The sequence below is a fragment of the Salmo salar genome, chromosome ssa20 (assembly GCF_905237065.1).
Source record: "Salmo salar chromosome ssa20, Ssal_v3.1, whole genome shotgun sequence".
Taxonomy (NCBI): domain Eukaryota; kingdom Metazoa; phylum Chordata; class Actinopteri; order Salmoniformes; family Salmonidae; genus Salmo; species Salmo salar.
In genome coordinates, this window is record NC_059461.1 from 42,289,089 (window position 1) to 42,311,343 (window position 22,255).

Sequence of the window (22,255 nt, forward strand, 5' to 3'; positions counted from 1 at the left end):
GCTCGGTTGTCATAGACCAGAAATAGTCAGAAGTTCTCATTACGCGGACATAAGCACAGTTAACAACATCGAGGTGAGGATGTTTACTTTCTACACGAGTTGTTTTTTTTCTTCAGTTTCGTCCGAAGAACAGATTGTAGTGGTAAAATAAAAATGGATAAAAAAAATGTGTGCCATTTAGGCGAAATAGAAATGTAAGCATCACTCCAGTCGGTTCCATTCATGTGCTATGGGCTCGCGCTTGTGTTTCAGCTCAGCCAACGTTATTTTGCCGTTTTCAGCCTTGGGTGAATTTTGTCTCGTTCTATTGTCCAGCCTATCTACGGTTTTACCCCATCTGGTCCCTTCTGTAGATATGTTCCACATGCCAGTATGTTGTGGAATGGAGTACCACTCAACTCTGTGTCGAACACCTGAAGACTGCGGGTCCTTGACTTCCAAGCCATAGCAAGATCTTATGCATATTACTGGACCACTGCACCTGTCAAATATGGAAATATACAGTGTCAACAATTATTATACAAAGGCTAAATATCAAAGCCACCATCAATAACATGAACATGGGTAACATAGGATTGGATTAAATAATAGTTCTTACTAGCTAGCTATTTACCTGCTGGTTGAGACATGCAACGACAAGATAGCAAGCTAGCGCAGATATTTAGCAAAACAATCAATATTATCATAATTACATTCCTAGGCTAGAGTCTAGATGAACATGTAGCTAGCTACACAGTTCTAACTACAATACGGTATCTTTGTTTACAGATCAACATATATTCTGAAAAAGAACAAGATAAGAAGTAACATACACGTGAAGCAGCTGCTCGGCTCCAAACACTTCCTGATTGATACTCCTACTTCACTGACTGGCTCCACATTCAGCAGCGAACCGTGTTACAGAGACGTGGACTAGCACTAGCAACCACTCACGCACAGTGGAGGTTTCCTGGACATCATATCATGCTGCCTACACCAACGCAAAACATGGATGGAAATCGACCGTTGGCCCAAATGTCTTACTGCACCGTGGTAGATAAAAATGACCAGTGTAAATTCATATGCTACACGCATAAAGATTCGGATATGTTCAATGTTGGGTGGGTGTTAATAGCTAGTCATTTCCGTATATCTAACCATGCTTTTCTAACAACGATAACTAGCTAGTTAACATAGAACTGTCCTAAATTGCTAGCTAGTCATTGGCATGTAGCTAGCAAACTAACATTACTTTTACATATCTCATCGACTTGGGTGAGTAGGTCGTGCTGATGTGTTTTAGTTAGTGGCTAACAACAAGTGTAAAAGCGGCCACTAGTGGTGCCAACGGAAGATTGTTAGAAGATTGCCACCTGTAAGATAAATAAATATACATGATAGTTAGAGATGTTGTTGTTGTGACATGACGGCTAACATAATTTGCTTGTTTTCCTGTCCCAGTTTGACAAATGCCTCTGATGTGTGGAGCACAGATTTCACTGATGAGACATTGAACCAGTTTGTAAGTATACTTACTTAACCAAACCAAGTCGAATTTCCTTTCATTATTTGATAACAAAATGACACTCACTATTATTTTCAGAGACAGAAGTTTGCCTTGAAGTCAACAGAGGATTATATCTTGAAAATTAGGTATGTTTTTCCCCATCTTATTTTAATCCAAGGACCTCATGTACTCCTTGAGATCCTTACAAGATCATTGACGTTTTTGGACACATTTATACATTCCATGTCTTTATAATACTTAAACATTTACTTGTATTCCTCCCGTATCTTCTCCCAGGTCTGCATGTGGCAGTGGGAGTGTGTCTGTATCAATGCAGGACAGCTGTGCAGTGCTCTGTGTAGGCACCAGTCCAGGGGACCTGAGTGTGACTATGTCCAGACTGAAACAGCCTGAGGCCAAAGAGAAACTGAGAGAGCTGCTGTTTAGAATGGCAGACAGTCTGACTCGTTTAGACCATACAAGTAAGGTTTGGGACGGAGCCCTCATTTAGCATACAGAGTTCTCTTCTTATCATACTGACTGTGATCTAGGGAAGTTCAAGAACTTGATAGTTGCATGTGTACGCTTTGATCCAACACCAGCACTCCTTACTCAGCGTTCTCTGCTGTGTTGTTTCTGTCTAGCAGGCCCAGCCCCATTCAGTCCTGGAAAGAGTCCACACAAACGCAATACAGGTGTGCTGTGTTTTATTTTGTCTTGTTACATCACAATAAGACCATAGCTCGTCCTCATAGCTATAAAGGTGTAAGTAAATGGTAATCTTGCTCTTTCAGATTTTGAGCCAAGGAGACAGCCGCAGAGTGGCCAAACTCTGGCAGTCAAGAAGCGTCTTCCAGGAGATTCTCTTATCAACCCAGGAACAAGAAGGTGCTGTACTTGTCTGACCCCTAAAGGGCACCCATGGCCCTTCATATTGCATGGGCCCTGGTCAAAAGTAGTGCACTACATAGGGAATATATTAGTTGTTACATTCTCCCATGCATCTGTGGGTCCATTTGCAAAGAGACAAATTAACTGTTGTTTTTCTGTCCTTTTTCCAGAAAGCGTCCAGCAACCGGGGTGGCATTTGATGAAGATGATCAATGATGATTTGCTAAAGAGAAATGACCACAGTTGCCTTCCATCATCACTATCACATTTCTGCTGCATATAACAATTTAGTGCATGAATGTTATTTTATTCCACCGACACTACGCCATACAGCTGCAACGTCATTTTAAAATCAACCTATTTTATGCTGTCTACATGATGACATAATCTGCTTTTTAAGGACTCAAGGTGTGTCCCAAATGACACTATTCTCTATATAGTGCTCTACTTCTGACCATATGGGCCCAGGTCAAAAGTAGTGCACTAATTATGGAATCAGGTGAACATTTGGAAAACAACCATGATGATCATTACCTCAATCACTGTGTGAAAACTTGAAACATGGTTTTTAAATGTATTTTAATCTTGACTCCTGTAATAAACATTCATTTAAAAAAAAAAACATCTCCTTGTGCAGTTTTAGATATCTAGACGAAGAGCCTCTAACTATTATTGTAATGGCGCGGGGGGAACTGTTGAATAATGTCAGTCAAAACTCCTCAAATGAAATTCATATATCACACTAGTATTCTCATGACTTTATTGTAAGCAAAGTGCATATACGGTAAATTATTTGGTCCAAATACCTAATGTTTTCAAGGTAGCAAGTATACCGTAATTGAATTTATGAACAAAACGATAGAAAGGACTGTTTAAAAATCCAGATCACCAAACGTGAAGCACAGAGTACAGAAACACCATTATAATCAGGAACAAGACCAGATGTTACTTTAAGTCAAAAAAATAACACGAGAACAACATGAACAGATGCTTTACAACAGAATAATGTCAACTGACATATTTTCATAACATATAAATATATATTTATATTCATATGCACACGTACAATACACTGCCTGGATAAACTCCAAAGCATTCAGCTTTAGAGCAAAGCTGAGTGTTCACTAGATTGACTGAATAATTATTTCCATCCCATAGTATACAGTATTTGAAACCATGTAGAATTGCACCTATCTCTCATATTTGCTGGTGTCAAAATAACTTCAGTGTTAAATAGTTTTACCCCAGATACATTTATGTAGTGAATTCTGCGCTGAAGAGAAAGTGCAAGTATCCTAAATGTTGCTCTTTTAAAAAAAAAGTCAAGCTTTGCTCAGGGAAAACTTCAAATACTTTGATCTTACAAGTATTCAGAGATGCATTGGGTGGCAACAGAAGTTTAATAGATCCAATTATCCAAAATGGGCCTAAATCACATTGATGTTCCTTTTGAGGTCACAGAACTCTAGTTAAAGTAGAGCATCACGGTCATCATTCAGTCTGAGTTAAAGGACACAAGTTTGTTTCAAGTTCAATACATCTTTCCTTACTGCTTTTCAGATACATAACATATACATAAACATATACAGATAGCATTACTTAACACATCTCAAAAACAGGCATTGTTTCTTGTTCTCATATTTCCTGGACTTCAGTAAAACATTTAACCTACTTTACATTCTGATGAAAACTAATTACAACAGTCTGTTTCCTCTACTTAATAGTAAAAGGATAACAACCCCACCACAGTCAAGGAAAATTAGCAAATAAGTCCAAGTAGGTCCCACATTAAGAAATCACCAAAACATATGTTAAATTATGTTGAATTAGTCCATGAAATAAATGAAGTGTCCTCTGAGAAGAATAACGATATATTACAACTGGCTCTTCACAACACAAACACTCCATGAAAATATCCAGTTCAAATCACATGCCAACATACTATTCAATAACATAAACCTTTCCCTTTATTAATGGTGTGGTGCGGGTGATCTTTAAATGTGCTCCAACTTCCAAAAGATACGTACAGTAAGCCAACTGCCTTTAAAGCATCTTGAAAATCAAAAAAATCCATTAAAGTTCAAACTAAACAATGATCTGAAAGTTCAACTTCTTTGTCTCACAGTGATAGTAGTGCAGTAGTGTATGCTTGTTATTGTACATCTTGCATGTGACCTTAATTATTACATGAGAGAGTTATTATTAAGTTATTTTCACGGTTTTTAATAACTTCAATGATCTTGAGGATAACCTTCACTGTTAACTACATTATTACAGTGTCCAAAATGTTACAGTGTCCAAAATGTGAGCTTCTTGAAAGAATCCAAATCATTATGATTTGTAGAAGCACAAAATAAAGCATTCAGTAGAAAGTGCTCTATTTGTCATGACGAGACAAAAATATAGTGTCCACTGTCCAAATGAAGAGGCTTGAGATTAAGGAGGCACCTTCAGTATCAACAAGTAGAGGCATTCTCTTAAAACAGGACATGTAGTGTAGCGTTCCTCTGTTACTCAATTCGTCTAATAAAGTGATTTCAAATAAAAGGCCAACGATTCAGGACTCATGTCAAAACTTGGCGCTTTTTCCAAAGGTCATTTACTTCCCTCTATAAACCATTATTGCCAAATCAATCACAGATCCCACATCTGTCCCATATACATTTCAATATCTAAAATACATCTTTGTATATACTGTTTATGTATGACACAACACTGGTTTGACTGGTTTCATCACAGCATGCTCTCAAGGCAGGTCCATTCTTTTTTTAAAGGGGGGGCATCATCTCTGGTTGAATAGGAACACTGGGGATGTGTCCCAAATGGTACCCTACATCCTATATAGTGCACTACTTTGTACCAGGACCCATAGCACCCTATTCCCTTCAGTACATAATGCACTACTTTTGAACAGAACCTTATGGGGTCCTGGTCAAAAGTAGTGCACTATATAGGGAATAGGGTGTCATTAAGGATATAACCTTGTACTTTGGCAGGGACAGAACACATTTGACCAATGATGAACGACTAATTCACTGCTTCAAACAACTGATGAAAGATTCAACTCAGTAAGGTGGTCATATCAGAAGCAATGATATGTTATTTTCTGACATCATCAGCATTGAATGAAGCCAACCTACTAGCGAAGGCCAAATACCAAATCAAGCCTTGTGATTTTAGTCCTTACTAGACAAACCACACTGGTTTTCAGTGTTCCCATTTTTCAATACATTCTCAAAAATAAGTACATATAGACATTCCTATAACAACATATCTCCATTAAAATACAAGCTTTCTCACTGTAGCAGTATGTTTCCCATGATGACAGGGGCCTTGTTTCTTGGACACTTCAGGCTTTAACCATGGCCGATGACTCTGTGACAGCTTTGAGAGGCTCACTTCACTTCTCTGCCATTCTCTTCTCTGTCCCACTGCATCTCATTCTCTGAGTCCCATGCCTCAGTCTCTGTCACTGTTAGGTGTTAGAGGATAAAAATAACACTTATCTTACTTTCCCCTGGGTAGATGGAGACGGTTGTCATCCAATCCAAAAATGAACAGGTACATTCTCTTCCTCTGTCTGACTAGTTCATGTTATTTCCTCATCCCATATTTTTCTATAGACATGCCCCCTATGACTTTCCTCCTTACACTTTGTCTGTCCAATCACACCCCCTCTCTGAGGTTCTTCCTCCCACGTTGTCTGTCCAGGCTCTCTGAGCTTCCACAGTTCAACAGAGTGTATCTGTGTTAAAGGAGAGCTGCACCTGCCATGGAGAAACAACAAGTGGTTAGTAAGGGATCAAATACAGTTAAATGCAGTCCAGGGTCTTAAGAACAAATTCGTAACATATTGTACGAATTGGATTCATAACATATTATACAAATACATCTGAAAAAAAATAAATAAATAAAGTTGTTTTTTGCAGGACGCAACATATTATACGAAATGGATGACGTGGTACACAATTTGATGACGTTGTACACAATAAACAGGGAACCATTTTGTCTCATGAACACCACTTTTAAAACTACAGGCTGAAATTATACAAAAGTTCTGCAACATCACCTTAAGTTAAGTACTTACTTCATACTTATTAAGTTGATAAGTGTGATATGCAAAGTGTGTCTATGTAGACAACATCCCATCCCACTTTCTCTGTCTTATGCTGCGTTCATATCATGTCATAAATTAGACTAGGAAAAATCTATTTGAACGGCCCTTCAACTGGTAATTACATGTACATTTTAGTAGACACACTTATCCAGAGCGACTTACAGCAGTGAGTGCATATATTTTCATATTTGTTCGTACTGGTCCCCCGTGGGAATCAAACCCACAACCCTGGCGTTGCAAGTGCCATGCTCTACCAACTGAGCCACACAGGACCAATTCCTAACGGGAAACTCTTCAATCATCCCTGAGCTCCAACTTCTCCCAAATGCTGAACCCTGATGACACATTAAGGAAATTACCTCGATAAAAGCATTTTCGGCAGTTAAACGCAACCACAAAACATTATTATTAAAAGCAATCTATTTATATGGTTTTTGAGCACAATAATTTGTTTGCGAGCATGATAGCTGTACTTTTAGTTTATGGTTGACGCAGCTTTTTTGCAATTAGCCAATTAGTGTTTCTCAATTAGTTTTAAGCACGTGAATGTATTCAACTCATATTTACGACTTCACAACTGGTAATTACCACCTTCCCACTTGGTTATGAACGCAGCGTTACATCCCAACAAGTATTTTCTCTCCTCTTACCCTTTCCTCTAATCTCTTTCCTCCCCCTCTCTCTCCTCCCCTCTCACCCTCTGCCCACATCCTCTCCTCCCTCCTCCCCTCTCACCATCTCCGCCCACATTTTCTTCCCCCTATCCTCCTCTCCTTCTCCCCTCCTCTCCCTTTCCTCCTCTTTCTCTCCTCTATTCCTGTCTCCTCCTCTCCACTCCTCCTCTCCCCCTCACCCTTTCCCTCCTCTATTCCTCTCTCCTCCTCTCCCCCTCTCCCCTTCCTTCCTCTCCTTCCTCACCCTCTCCCCTTCCTTCCTCCCTCTCCTTCCTCACCCTCTCCTCCTCGAAGCTGATGAGGCCCTCATCGTCATCACTCTCTAGTTCCTCCGGTTCTTCGCTGACCAGGGCGTCGAGCTCCGTGTTGGCCAGCCGGGGCCTGAGCAGGGTTAGCAGGCGCTGCAGTGGCGACTGGCCTCCACCAGGGGGGGAACTCTCCTGCTGCTCCAGGTTGTCGCTCTGCTTCTTCGCAAAGTTCACAAATACCTGGATAGAGAGGGAGAGAACACAGAGAAATGAACAGACAGACAAGGGGATATAATTGAGACTTTTGAGCGTCAATGTTTCAGCTGCAAGGCCTTCCTCAAGACAAATAACAAAAATGAAAGGGAGCAATGATCAATGTGTGCGCGTACACAGATTTAAAATCGAATTCTCTATTTTGAACACAGCGTGACAGTAACTCACGTTGTCCAGTGTGGTCTGGCTGACAGAGTAGTCGTCTATCCCCAGCACCTCCACCACCTGCTCCATTTTACTGAAGACCTGGGCCAGGGAGATCCTCTCTGACTTCAGCTGGAACTGGACCTTAGTGTGGTGGCTCTCCTGGGAACAGATTCAATTCAATGTATTTTCTTCGAACCACTGATTCTGCTTCTAGCGGGTGTGAGAGTGTGCTTGTAATAATTGTGATAACTGTAATAACTGTAATAATTGTGATAACTGTAATAACTGTAATAATTGTGATAACTGTAATAACTGTGATAACTGTGATAACTGTGATTACTGTTATATGTGGTAGTTTTTTTCAACTAAACTCAGTTGAATGAGCTGACTGTAAGTCTGGATAAGAGCATCTGCTAAATGACTAGAATATACATTTTATGTGCACCTTTAGTACAGCCTCAGGGAAATTCCTGTTGAAGAATCTCACCACCTCCTTCACACTGGAACTGGTCTTGGTACGAACTGTGATCATGTAACCATCACCAAACCTGTGGAAGGAAGGGACACAACCAGAGTGAGTTGACAAGTCACCCTGGGTCAATGACTTTTTCCTTGATTCCTTGTATCCTATCTCCTTGGCTTCTTTATCCAATAGGTTATGAGAAGGAGATGAGGAGAAAGGATATGAGGAAGTATGAATTGAGAAGGAGTCACAGAATACATATAACTGACTTGCCTAGTTAAATAGAGGTTACATAATTATATATGTGTAACAATCTGGAAAAAAACAACAAGTTGAAAGGGTGGAGGAAGTAAAAAAAAGTCATTCAGAGGTGATTGCAGACTATATTGGCATGCCATATGTCTCTAACTTCTGGTTGGCCTGGCAACAGAGAAAGGCCAGAGCATGCCCATTAGCTATGTGTGTGTGTGTGTGTGTGTGTGTGTGTGTGTGTGTGTGTGTGTGTGTGTGTGTGTGTGTGTGTGAACTTCTGACCTGTTCTTGAGGTGCTGGATGCTACCCAGGCATTTGAACCTGCCGTTGACCATGATGCCCAGTCTGGTGCACAGAGCCTCACACTCCTCCATACTGCAGACACAGAGACATTCCCATTTCACAGTTCCCATTTCAGACATTTAGCAGACACTCTAATCCAGAGCGACTTACAGTCACCTCTATCAAAAGCATCAGAACCAGGTAGAAACAAACTAGTGCAGGTGTGAATGCAAGGCTGGGAATACACAATTATTACCCAGACACCACAATAATAACACATAGAATGCAGTACATGTCTGATGAGAATGAGTGTCTCACCTGTGTGATGTCAGCACCACAGAGCGTCCCGTCTTGAGGATGTCGAGGATGAGGTTCCAGAGGAATCTGCGGGCCTTAGGATCCATCCCTGTAGTGGGTTCATCCTGGAGGACAATCACACAGAGCGGCGTCTGAGTTATTTACATCCTGTCCCACAAAGAATAGGACACAATCAGAGCTGAGTGTCTCCTGTCTTATCCAGACCAGAATAATTGGATAAACTATCTATGTAATAATAATAAGGTGGGTGCTTATATTTGTCCTATTTCACACATGTAAAAGTATGTATTATACGCATGTGTGAAATGGAAATATGTTCTTTCCATATCCCAATTCTCCCTGAGACACCCTCTGAGAGTGGGGTCACTGCCAGGGTCTGCCATTATCAACGGTGACCACGGAGCCATTAGGGTTAAGTGCATTGCTCAAGGGCACATCAAATAATGTTTCACTTTGTCGTCTCGGGGATTTGAACTAGCAACCTTCACGGTTACTGGTCCAACTGCTAGGCTACCTGCCACTTCTATATGTAGAGTGGAATATCACAACATAGTGATACATCTTTTAATGAGTGGCGCTGAGGTTGTCTAACCAGGAATACGAGAGAGGGGTATCCGATGAGGGCGATGGCAGTGGACAGCTTGCGCTTGTTTCCCCCGCTGTATGTGCCAGCGGGCTTGTCTGCATACTTGGACAGCTCCAGTTTCTCCAGGGCCCATGAGACCACCTGGGTAAGGACAAAAGGAAATAAATAGAGGAACTTTTCAACAACAATGATTCAGTAAAATCACACTGTGAAATGTGTAATGTGGAGTGTGTGTGTGCGTGCGTGAGTGCATGCGTTCATTCTTGTGTGTGTGTGCGTGTGCGTGTGCGTGTAGTAGCCGTACCCTTTCCTCGTCCTTCCAGGGGATGCCCCGGAGGCGTGTGTACAGCTCCAGGTGCTCTCTGGCTGTCAGGTCTTCAAACAGGGCGTCAAACTGAGGACAGTAGCCAATGCTCTGCTGTACCTTCAACAGCTCCTTCAGGATACTGACAACACAACACAGGGACAGAGGGAGCCTCGTGAATCTCTCAACAACAACAACAACAACAACAACAGTACCTGGACCCGTATTCATAAAGCACCTAAGAGTAGGAGCGCTGATCAAGGATCAGGTCCTCCCTGTCCATGTAGTCTTGCAGCGATCAGGTCCTCCCTGTCCATGTAGCGATTTGGGATGCAACCCTGGTGCGTATGTAAAGTACCTGCTCCCCCCAATGAAGGCCTCTCCTCCTGTGGTGCTCTCGTCTCCAGTCAGCATCTTGAAGGTGGTGGTCTTTCCTGCTCCGTTCACACCCAGGAGGCCGAAACACTCCCCAGGACGCACGCCCAAACATAGCCGGTCCACAGCCAAGATACGCCCCATCTTCCTCGATTTGTACACCTGACAGACACAGGGCATTGAATTCATTGATAACATTAACACCTTGTGAGACTCTGTTGACCTTGAATAGAGTGTGCTGTGTCTCAAATGGCACCCTGTTTCTTATATAGTGAAGCACTTTTGACCGGGCCCTATGGTGCACTAGATAGGGAATAGGATACCATTTGGAGTTAAATAAAGGGGATCTCTGTGTCTGTCTGACCTTGGTGAGGTTGTCAATCTTCAGCATGTCGTTGTCAGCTTCTCCTCTCACCACTCTCCTTCTCTCACAGGCCACATCCTCATCATCATCCTCTATTGGCTGGCAGCTGACTGGTACTCTCCTGTTATAAAACACACACATAGTGGCAACACACACTCGGGGACAGCATTGAACTAGAACACTGCAGTGGATCGTTTTGGTGTAAATCACACACACACACACACACACACACACACACACACACACACACACACACACACACACACACACACACACACACACACACACACACACACACACACACACACACACACACACACACACACACACACACACACACACACACACACACTCACACACTCACGAGGGTTTCCTGAGGAAGTTGTACTGGCACAGGATAGTTATGAAGAAGCCTACAAAGCCCTCGATTGTCATGGCAACCAGCCCTCGAGTCACAATATCCCACTCAAATGGAGACTTGATCTTGTCAAACTGTCCTGAGAGGGACATAATAAAGAGAGATTCAACTTTCTCAATTACATTTATTCATAAAGCCCTTTTTACATCAGCAGTTGTCCCAAACTGCTTAACACAAAGTCTCAAAGTGCTATAGATTGAACATTATTAGCCCAGATATCAAATGTACTGCAGGTACTTGGAATAGCATTTAGAATATAACCACACCTATTTTAGCATAGTACTCATTGATGTATTCGTTGTAGGCCATTTCCATCAGGCCGTGACCCAGGTTGTAGTTTGGGAAGATAAGGAAACAGGACTTTAGGTAGCTGTTCACCAGTTTCAGATCCTGCAGAGAGACCAAAGCAGTGTGAGGTAGTCATGTTAAATATACTGGATCTAATCATAACAATACTGCTGGAACTGCTGTAGGGTTGCACATATCTGTTCACTTTCCTAAAATCCCTAGGTTTTCCAAATATCCTGGTTGGAGGATTCCATATTTTTTCCGGAACTCCAATTTGAGCAGCAGCAGCTGAAAAATGAGCTCCTACAAATATTGAAATTTACATGGTTTTTAGAGTGAATTACATCGGAAAAAAGCAAAAGAAAACTGCAAGACTGAATAGGAGAAAAAACAAGCAACAAACAAAGAAGATAGGCTTTTGAAAAATAACTATTTTTCATAAAATTGTAGTTATCTTAGCTAGCTGAATTGTTTACCAGTTGCTAAGCAGTTGCTAGGGACTCTTTTGGAAGAAGCTAGCTAGCTAACGAAGAACAACAAAGAATATCTAGTTAACCTGTTGGGGCTAGGGGGCAGTATTTTCACGGCTGGATAAAAAAACGTACCCGATTTAACCTCTATGGGCTAGGTGGGATGCTAGCGTGCCACCCGTGGTGCACTCCATCAACAGCAGGTGCATTTCAAGAGCGGCAAATTTGAATCCAAATAAATGTCAAAATTCAAATTTTTCAAACATACAACTATTTTACACCCTTTGAAAGATAAACATCTCCTTAATCTAACCACGTTTTACGATTTCAAAAAGGTTTTACGGCGAAAGCATAAATTTAGAGTATGTTAGGACAGTACATTTACAAGAGTTGTGTGTAATGTTTTGTCAAGTCAAAGACAGGGTCACCAAAACCATAAAACCAGCTAAAATGATGCACTAACCTTTTACAATCTCCATCAGATGACACTCCTAGGACATTATGTTAGACAATGCATGCATTTTTAGTTCTATCAAGTTCATATTTATATCCAAAAACAGCGTTTTACTATGGCATTGATGTTGAGGAAATCGTTTCCCTCCAATAACCGGCAGTCAAGTCAGCGTCACAAATTAAATAATTAAAATTAGAAAACATTGGTAAAATATTATATTGTCATTTAAAGAATTATAGATTTACATCTCTTGAACGCAATCAACTTGCCAGATTTAAAAATAACCTTACTGGGAAATCACACTTTGCAATAATCTGAGCACTGCGCCCAGAAAAATACGCGTTGCGATACAGACTAGACGTCATGTTGGGGAGATCTAAAATCGAAAATACTATGTAAATAATCCATTACCTTTGATTCTCTTCATCAGATGTCACTTCCAGGTATCACAGGTCCATAACGAATGTAGTTTTGTTCAAAAAAGCTCATCATTTATGTCCAAAAATCTCCGTCTTGTTAGCACATGATCTAAGCCAGCCGGACTTCGTCATGAACGAGGGGAAAAAATATATTTACGTTCGTTCAAACATGTCAAACGTTGTATAGCATAAATCATTAGGGCCTTTTTACCAGAACATGAATAATATTCAAGGTGGACGAATGCATACTCTTTTATAACGTATTGGAACGAGGGTACCCAACATGAATTCGCGCGCCAGGTGTCTAATGGGACATCATCGTTCCATGGCTCTTGTTCGGTCAGATCTCCCTCCAGAAGACTCAAAACACTTTGTAAAGGCTGGTGACATCTAGTGGAAGCAATAGGAAGTGCCAAAATATTCCTCAGCCCCTGTGTTTTTCAATGGGATAGGTTTAAAGTCAATACAACACATCAGGTATCCACTTCCTGTCAGAAAATGTCTCAGGGTTTTGCCTGCCAAATGAGTTCTGTTATACTCACAGACACCATTCAAACAGTTTTAGAAACTTTAGAGTGTTTTCTATCCATATATAATAAGTATATGCATATTCTAGTTACTGGGTAGGATTAGTAACCAGATTAAATCGGGTACATTTTTTTTATCCAGACGTGCAAATGCTGCCCCCTAGCCCTAACAGGTTAATCTGGTTACTAATCCTACCCCGTAACTAGAATATGCATATACTTATTATATATGGATAGAAAACACCCTAAAGTTTCTAAAACTATTTGAATGGTGTCTGTGAGTATAACAGAACTCATTTGGCAAGCAAAACCCTGAGACATTTTCTGACAGGAAGTGGATACCTGATGTGTTGAATTACCTTTAAGCCTATGCCATTGAAACACACAGGGGTTGATTAATGTTTTGGCACTTCCTATTGCTTCCACTAGATGTCACCAGCCTTTACAAAGTGTTTTGAGTCTTTTACTGTGAGATCTGACCGAACAAGAGCCATGGAACGGTGATGGCCGATTAGACTCTGGCGCGCGAGTTCATGTTGGGTACCCTCGTTCCAATACGTTATAAAAGAGAATGCATTCGTCCACCTTGAATATTATTCATGTTCTGGTTAAAAAAGGCACTAATGATTTATGCTATACAACGTTTGACATGTTTGAACGAACGTCAATATATTTTTTCCCCTCGTTCATGACGAGAAGTCCGGCTGGCTTAGATCATGTGCTAACAACACGGAGCTTTTTGGATATAAATGATGAGCTTTTTTGAACAAAACTACATTCGTTATGGACCTGGGATTCCTGGAAGTGACATCTGATGAAGAGAATCAAAGGTAATGGATTATTTACATAGTATTTTCGATTTTAGATCTCTCCAACATGGCCGTTTGTCTGTATAACAAAGCATATTTTTCTGGGCGCAGTGCTCAGATTATTGCAAAGTGTGATTTCCCAGTAAGGTTATTTTTAAATCTGGCAAGTTGATTGCGTTCAAGAGATGTAAATCTATAATTCTTTAAATGACAATATAATATTTTACCAATGTTTTCTAATTTTAATTATTTAATTTGTGGTGCTGACTTGACTGCCGGTTATTGGAGGGAAACGATTTCCTCAACATCAATGCCATAGTAAAACGCTGTTTTTGGATATAAATATGAACTTGATAGAACTAAAAATGCATGCATTGTCTAACATAATGTCCTAGGAGTGTCATATGATGGAGATTGTAAAAGGTTAGTGCATCATTTTAGCTGGTTTTATGGTTTTGGTGACGCCTGTCTTTGAATTGACAAAACATTACACACAGCTATTGTCAATGTACTCTCCTAACATAATCTAACTTTATGCTTTCGCCGTAAAACCTTTTTGAAATCGGACAACGTGGTTAGATTAAGGAGATGTTTATCTTTCAAAGGGTGTAAGATAGTTGTATGTTTGAAAAATTTGAATTTTGACATTTATTTGGTTTCAAATTTGCCGCTCTTGAAATGCACCTGCTGTTGATAGGGTGCACCACGGGTGGCACGCTAGCGTCCCACATAGCCCCAAGAAGTTAACAGAAGAAAAGAAAGAGAAAATCAGGACAGAAGAAAAAGGATATCAAAGTGAAACAGTTCTCTAAAGACACAAGAGACAATAATACAAGAAACAACACTTCTGTAGCTTGTCAACTATGTGTCTGTCTATCCCTGTTCTCTCCCCTCTGCACAGGCCATACAAACGCTTCACACCGCGTGGCCGCTGCCACTCTAACCTGGTGGTCCCAGCGTGCACGACCCACGTGGAGTTCCAGGTCTCCGGCAGCCTCTGGAACTGCCGGTCTGCAGCCAACAAGGCTGAGTTCATCTCAGCCTATGTTACCCTCCAGTCCCTAGACTTCCTGGCGCTGACGGAAACATGGATTACCACAGATAACACTGCTACTCCTACTGCTCTCTCTTCGTCTGCCCACGTGTTCTCGCATACCCCTAGAGCATCGAGCCAGCGGGGTGGTGGCACTGGAATCCTCATCTCTCCCAAGTGGACATTCTCTCTTTCTCCCCTGACCCATCTGTCTATCTCCTCATTTGAATTCCATGCTGTCACAGTTACCAGCCCTTTCAAGCTTAACATCCTTATCATTTATCGCCCTCCAGGTTCCCTTGGAGAGTTCATCAATGAGCTTGACGCCTTGATAAGTTCCTTTCCTGAGGATGGCTCACCTCTCACAGTTCTGGGTGACTTTAACCTCCCCACGTCTACCTTTGACTCATTCCTCTCTGCCTCCTTCTTTCCACTCCTCTCCTCTTTTGACCTCACCCTCTCACCTTCCCCCCCTACTCACAAGGCAGGCAATACGCTTGACCTCATCTTTACTAGATGCTGTTCTTCCACTAATCTCATTGCAACTCCCCTCCAAATCTCTGACCACTACCTTGTATCCTTTTCCCTCTTGCTCTCATCCAACACTTCTCACTCTGCCACTACTCGGATGGTATTGCGCCGTCCCAACCTTCGCTCTCTCTCTCCCGCTACTCTCTCCTCTTCCATCCTATCATCTCTTCCCTCTGCTCAAACCTTCTCCAACCTATCTCCTGATTCTGCCTCCTCAACCCTCCTCTCCTCCCTTTCTGCATCCTTTGATTTTCTCTGTCCCCTATCCTCCAGGCCGGCTCGGTCCTCCCCTCCTGCTCCGTGGCTCGACGACTCACTACGAGCTCACAGAACAGGGCTCCGGGCAGCCGAGCGGAAATGGAGGAAAACTCGCCTCCCTGCGGACCTGGCATCCTTTCACTCCCTCCTCTCTACATTCTCCTCTTCTGTCTCTGCTGCTAATGCCACTCTAAATTCCAAGCATCTGCCTCTAACCCTAGGAAGCTCTTTGCTACCTTCTCCTCCCTCCTGAATCCTCCTCCCCCCCCCTCCTCCCTCTCTGCGGATGACTTCGTCAACCATTTTGAAAAGAAGGTTGACGATATCCGATCCTCGTTTGCTGTGCCGTCCTTGGCCAGCTCTCCTGCTATCTCTCTCAGAATGACCTTCTTGATCCTAATCAGTCAGGTTTCAAGACTGGGCATTCAACTGAGACTGCTCTTCTCTGTGTCACGGAGGCTCTCCGCACTGCTAAAGCTAACTCTCTCTCCTCTGCTCTCATCCTTCTAGACCTATCTGCTGCCTTTGATACTGTGAACCATCAGATCCTCCTCTCCACCCTCTCCGAGTTGGGCATCTCCGGCGCGGCCCACGCTTGGATTGCGTCCTACCTGACAGGTCGCTCCTACCAGGTGGCGTGGCGAGAATCTGTCTCCGCACCATGCGCTCTCACCACTGGTGTCCCCCAGGGCTCTGTTCTAGGCCCTCTCCTATTCTCGCTATACACCAAGTCACTTGGCTCTGTCATATCCTCACATGGTCTCTCCTATCATTGCTATGCAGACGACACACAATTAATCTTCTCCTTTCCCCCTTCTGATAACCAGGCAGCGAATCGCATCTCTGCATGTCTGTCAGACATATCAGTGTGGATGACGGATCACCACCTCAAGCTGAACCTCGGAAAGACGGAGCTGCTCTTCCTCCCGGGGAAGGACTGCCCGTTCCATGATCTCGCCATCACGGTTGACAACTCCCTTGTGTCCTCCTCCCAGAGTGCTAAGAACCTTGGCGTGATGCTGGACAACACCCTGTCGTTCTCCACTAACATCAAGGCGGTGACCCGATCCTGTAGGTTCATGCTCTACAACATTCGCAGAGTACAACCCTGCCTCACACAGGAAGCGGCGCAGGTCCTAATCCAGGCACTTGTCATCTCCTGTCTGGATTACTGCAACTCGCTGTTGGCTGGGCTCCCTGCCTGTGCCATTAAACCCCTACAACTCATCCAGAACGCCGCAGCCCGTCTGGTGTTCAACCTTCCCAAGTTCTCTCACGTCACCCCGCTCCTCCGCTCTCTCCACTGGCTTCCAGTTGAAGCTCGCATCCGCTACAAGACCATGGTGATTGCCTACGGAGCTGTGAAGGGAACGGCACCTCCATACCTTCAGGCTCTGATCAGGCCCTACACCCAAACAAGGGCACTGCGTTCATCCACCTCTGGCCTGCTGGCCCCCCTACCTCTGAGGAAGCACAGTTCCCGCTCAGCCCAGTCAAAACTGTTCGCTGCTCTGGCACCCCAATGGTGGAACAAGCTCCCTCACGACGCCAGGACAGCGGAGTCAATCACCACCTTCCGGAGACACCTGAAACCCCACCTCTTTAAGGAATACCTAGGATAGGATTAAGTAATCCTTCTAACCCCCCCTTAAAAGATTTAGATGCACTATTGTAAAGTGGTTGTTCCACTGGATATCATAAAGTGAATGCACCAATTTGTAAGTCGCTCTGGATAAGAGCGTCTGCTAAATGACTTAAATGTAATGTAATGTAATGTAATGTAATATTTCCTGCTTAGTAATTCCTAGGAAACCTGGGAATTTTGGAAAAGTTACAGGAACTCTGCAACCTGAGCTGTAACTGCTGTTATACCGTCAATAGAGTAAAAAACACCTTGTCATGCTCAAAGAGCTGCAGCAGGAAGGTGGCTACAGTGGCAGTGATGCCTATGAAGAGGTTGATGACTATGAGGAACACATAGGCCGTGCTGGGCACCTCGAACCAGAAGGAGGCAGGGTACATGACAGGAGTTATAGACCACCTGGAGGGAGGGAGAGAGAGGGTGGTGGAGAGAGAGAGAGAGAGAGAGAGAGAGAGAGAGAGAGAGAGAGAGAGAGAGAGAGGGACGGAGGGAGAGAGAGAGGGGAGGGTGGAAAAGAGAGAGAGAGAGAAAGAGAGAGGGGGGGAAAGAGAAGGAGGGGAGAGAGAGGGGGAAGAGAGGGAGAGAGAGAGAGAGAGAGAAGGGGGGAGAGAGGGAGGGGAGAGAGAGACAGAGAGGGGGGAGAGAGAGAGAGAGAGAGAGAGAGAGAGAGATGGAGGGGAGAGAGAAAGAGAGAGAGAGGGGGAGAGAGGGAGGGGAGAGAGAGAGGGGAGGAAGAGAGGGAAGGGAGAGAGAGAGGGGGAGAGAGAGGGAGGGGAGAGAGAGGGGGGAGGAAGAGAGGGAGGGGAGAGAGAGAGGGGGAAAGAGAGGGAGAGAGAGAGAGAGAGAGAGAGAGGGGGAAAGAGAAGGAGGGGAGAGAGAGAGGGGGGGAAGAGAGGAAGGGGAGAGAGAGAGAGAGAGAGGGAGGGGGAGGGAGGGGAGAGAGACATAGAGAGAGAGAGAGAGAGAGAGAGAGAGAGAGAGAGAGGGGGAAAGAGAAGGAGGGGAGAGAGAGAGGGGGGAAGAGAGGGAGCGAGAGAGGGGGGAAAGAGAAGGAGGGGAGAGAGAGAGGGGGGAAGAGAGGAAGGGGAGAGAGAGAGAGAGAGAGAGGGGGGGAGAGAGGGAGGGGAGAGAGAGAGAGAGATACAGAGTGATAGAACAGGTCATATTCATTAAGTATGCATTAGAGTTTCTTGGTATCGTCAAGGACAGTTATGCATAATGCATTACTGTTCTTAAAATATGTCATCAAGGGCACAATGTCTATGCTTTTTTCCCCCAGGTTCTGTCATAAATGATGATAGAAATGAAGATATGGCTCCGGCAGCACCACAGGGGGCCTCTTGTGGCATTACACACTAGTGAATGTGACGACTCGGTTTCCTCTTGACAAGCTTTAACAAGTAAAGCAAGAAAGTAATGTGTTCCAAATAACAATATATTCCCTACATAGTGCACTACTTTAGGCCAGAGCCCTATGTCAAAAGTAGTGCACTATATAGGGGAAAGGATGCCATTTGGGATGAACTGAGTGGGTAAAGAAAATACGTGTCGTGTGGTAAATAAAGTACACTCACCCGTAGAGGAGGAAGAGAGAGAGGACCGCGGGGAAGTTGGTTGGGGATGTGTACGCAGGAAGGTCAAAGACAAACAGGATAAGGACACAACACGTGGCTGGCACCAGGTAGTTCAGCTAGGAGACAGAGAGAGACAGGAGAGTTTCAATTAGATTGGCTGGCAGAAATACACAATATCTCTCAAACATTCATAGAACCATCTATGTGTGAATAGTACACAACACAAGCAGGTGGATGACAGACAATGATAATCCACAAGGAGTGGTTCAGCGTGGAAAGCAAAGCAGTAGCAAACTGGATTTAACCTTGTAGTTGCATCACTGTCTGGGGTCCAGTTTACTGTAGAAAACAAACTACCACCTACTGTACACTGGTTTACCTCTCTCTCAATTCAATTCAATTTCAATTTAAGGGCTTTATTGGCATGGGAAACATATGTTTACATTGCAAAAGCAAGTGAGGTAGATAATAAACAAAAGTGAAATAAACTATAAAAATTAACAGTAAACATTACACTCACAACATTTCCAAAATAATAAAGACATTTCAAATGTCATATTATGTGCAAATAGTTAAAGTAGAAAAGGGAAAATAAACAAACATAACTATGGGTTGTATTTACAGTGGTGTTTGTTCTTCACTGTTTGCCCTTTCCTTGTGGCAACACTTCACACATCTTGCTGCTGTGTTGGCACACTGTGGTATTTCACCCAGTAGATATGGGAGTTTATCAAAATTGGATTCGTTTTGAATTCTTTGTGGATCTGTGTAATCTGAGGGAAATACATATCTCTAATATGGTCACACATTTGGCAGGAGGTTAGGAAGTGCAGCTCAGTTTCCACCTAATTTTGTGGGCAGTGTGCACATAGCCTGTCTTCTCTTGAGAGTCAGGTCTGCCTATGGCAGCCTTTCTCAATAGCAAGTCTATGCTCACTGAGTCTGTACATAGTCAAAGCTTTCCTTAAGTTTGGGTCAGTCACAGTGGTCAGGTATTTTGCCACTGTGTACTCTTTGTTTAGGGCCAAATAGCATTCTAGTTTGCTCAGTTTTTTGTTAATTCTTTCCAATGTGTCAAGTAATTATATATTTTGTTTTCTCATGATTTGGTTGGGTCTAATTGTGTTGCTGTCCTGGGGCTCTGTGGGGTCTGTATTGTGTTTATGAACAAGGCCACAGGACCAGCTTGCTTAGGGGACTCTTCTCCAGGTTAATCTCTATGTAGATGATGGCTTTGTTATGGATGGTTTGAGAATCGCTTCCCATTAGGTGGTTGTAGAATTTAAAGGCTCTTTTCTGGATTTTGATCATTAGTGGGTATCGGCCTAATTCTACTCTACATGCATTATTTGGTGTTTTACGTTGTACACTGATTCTTGGTTGGTGAGCGGACCCCAGACCTCACAACCATGAAGGGGAATGGGTTCTGTAACTGATTCAAGTATTTATAGCCAGATCCTAATTGGTATGTGAACTTTTATGTTCCTTCTGATGGCATAGAAGGCCCTTCTTGCCTTGTCTCTCAGATCGTTCACAGCTTTGTGGAAGTTACCTTTGGCGCTGATGTTTAGGCTGAGGTATGTATCGTTTTTTGTGTGCTCGAGGGCAACAGTGTCTGCATGGAATTTGTATTTGTGGTCCTGGCAACTGGACCTTTTTTGGAACACCATAATCTTTGTCTTACTGAGATTTACTGTCAGGGCCCAGGTCTAACAGAACCTGTGCAGAAGATCTAGGTGCTGCTGTAGGCCCTCCTTGGTTGGTGACAGAAGCACCAGATCATCAGCAAACAGTAGGCATTTGACTTCAGATTCTAGTAGGGTGAGGCCAGTTGCTGCAGACTGTTCTAGTGCCCTCGCCAATTCGTTGATATATATGTTGAAGAGGGTGGGGCTTCACCTGCATCCCTGTCTCATCCCACGACACTGTGGAAAGAAATGTGTGTGTTTTCTGCCAATTTTAACCACACATTTGTTGTTTGTGTACATGGATTTCATAATGTCGTATATTTTTCCCCCAACACCACTTTCCGTCAATTTGTATAACAGACCCTCATGCCAAATTGAGTCAATTGTTTTGTTTGTTTGTTTGTTTGTCAATTAGGGTGTGCAGGGTGAATACTTGGTCTGTCGTATGGTAATTTGGTAAAAAGCCATTTTGAAATTTGCTCAGTACATTGTTTTCACTGAGGAAATGTACGAGTCTGCTGTTAATGATAGTGCAGAGGATTTTTCCCAAGGTTGCTGTTGACGCATATCCCACTGTAGTTATTGGGGTCAAATTTGTCTCCACTTTTGTGGATTGGGGTGATCAGTCCTTGGTTCCAAAGTTTGGGGAAGATGTCAGAGCCAAGGATGATGTTAAAGAGTTTAAGTATAGCTATTTGGAATTTGTGGTCTGTATATTTTATAATTTCATTGAGGATACCATCAACACCACAGGCCTTTTTGGGTTGGAGGGTTTGTATTTTGTCCTGTAGTTCATTCAATATAATTGGAGAATCCAGTGGGTTCTGGTAGTCTTTAATAGTTGATTCTAAGATTTGTATTTGATCATGTATATGTTTTTGCTGTTTGTTCTTTGTTATAGGGCCAAACATATTGGAGAAGTGGTTTATCCATACATCTCAATTTTTGATAGATAACTCTTCGTGTTGTTGTTTGTTTAGTGTTTTCCAATTTTCCCAGAAGTGGTTAGAGTCTATGGATTCTTCAATTACAATGAGCTGATTTCAGATGTGCTGTTCCTTCTTTTTCCGTACTGTATTTCTGTATTGTTTTGGTGATTCACCATAGTGAAGGCGTAGGCTCAGGTTTTCTTGGTCTCTATGTTTTTGGTTGGATAGGTTTCTCAATTTCTTTCTTAGGTTTTTGCATTCTTCGTCAAACCATTTGTTATTTTCTTCAGTTTACTGTTTGACATTTTTATATTTGATAGGGAAGCTGAGAAGTCAAATATATTGTTTAGGTTTTCTACTGCCAAGTTAACACCTTCACTATTACAGTTTTGTCCAGGAAGTTGTCTATAAGGGATTACATTTGTTGTTGCCTAA

The 22,255-nt window shown here is 42.8% G+C and overlaps 2 protein-coding genes across 10 annotated transcripts in view; one reads left to right on the forward strand and one right to left on the reverse strand.

The window, feature by feature from the left end:
• Nucleotides 1–221: 221 nt before the first annotated feature.
• LOC106580626 (protein PAXX) lies at nt 222–2,634 on the forward strand. The gene is made up of 7 exons (XM_014161884.2): nt 222–1,100; nt 1,441–1,501; nt 1,583–1,632; nt 1,784–1,968; nt 2,134–2,181; nt 2,281–2,374; nt 2,548–2,634. The coding sequence occupies exons 1-7, from the start codon at nt 964–966 to the stop codon at nt 2,591–2,593; spliced, it is 621 nt and encodes a 206-aa protein (XP_014017359.1). The 5' UTR covers nt 222–963; the 3' UTR covers nt 2,594–2,634.
• Nucleotides 2,635–3,123: 489 nt separating this feature from the next.
• The window catches only part of LOC106580625 (ATP-binding cassette sub-family A member 2), a 156,124-nt gene continuing 136,992 nt past the window's right edge, over nt 3,124–22,255 (reverse strand). For 6 of the 9 annotated variants that reach the window (XM_014161878.2, XM_014161880.2, XM_014161879.2 and 3 more), the window contains 14 exons: nt 19,204–19,319; nt 17,860–18,028; nt 11,465–11,588; nt 11,145–11,277; nt 10,781–10,901; nt 10,400–10,578; nt 10,042–10,183; nt 9,744–9,878; nt 9,152–9,255; nt 8,834–8,926; nt 8,282–8,384; nt 7,858–7,995; nt 7,447–7,656; nt 3,124–6,144 (listed from right to left, as the gene is read on the reverse strand). In XM_014161878.2, coding sequence (XP_014017353.1) covers nt 6,109–6,144; nt 7,447–7,656; nt 7,858–7,995; nt 8,282–8,384; nt 8,834–8,926; nt 9,152–9,255; nt 9,744–9,878; nt 10,042–10,183; nt 10,400–10,578; nt 10,781–10,901; nt 11,145–11,277; nt 11,465–11,588; nt 17,860–18,028; nt 19,204–19,319 — 1,803 coding nt within the window. In that variant the 3' untranslated portion in view covers nt 3,124–6,108. The remainder of the gene's footprint in view (nt 6,145–7,446; nt 7,657–7,857; nt 7,996–8,281; nt 8,385–8,833; nt 8,927–9,151; nt 9,256–9,743; nt 9,879–10,041; nt 10,184–10,399; nt 10,579–10,780; nt 10,902–11,144; nt 11,278–11,464; nt 11,589–17,859; nt 18,029–19,203; nt 19,320–22,255) is intronic. The other 3 variants (XM_014161883.2, XM_014161881.2, XR_001322920.2) reach the window with 2 other exon arrangements.

Bases quoted from the DNA above. Each gene is read 5' to 3' on its own strand.
- LOC106580626 (XM_014161884.2), top strand. From the start codon at position 964: ATGCTGCCTACACCAACGCAAAACATGGATGGAAATCGACCGTTGGCC. The intron at 2,182-2,280 runs GTGTGCTGTGTT...TTGCTCTTTCAG, and splicing joins TCCACACAAACGCAATACAG to ATTTTGAGCCAAGGAGACAG. The intron at 2,375-2,547 runs GTGCTGTACTTG...TCCTTTTTCCAG, and splicing joins ATCAACCCAGGAACAAGAAG to AAAGCGTCCAGCAACCGGGG.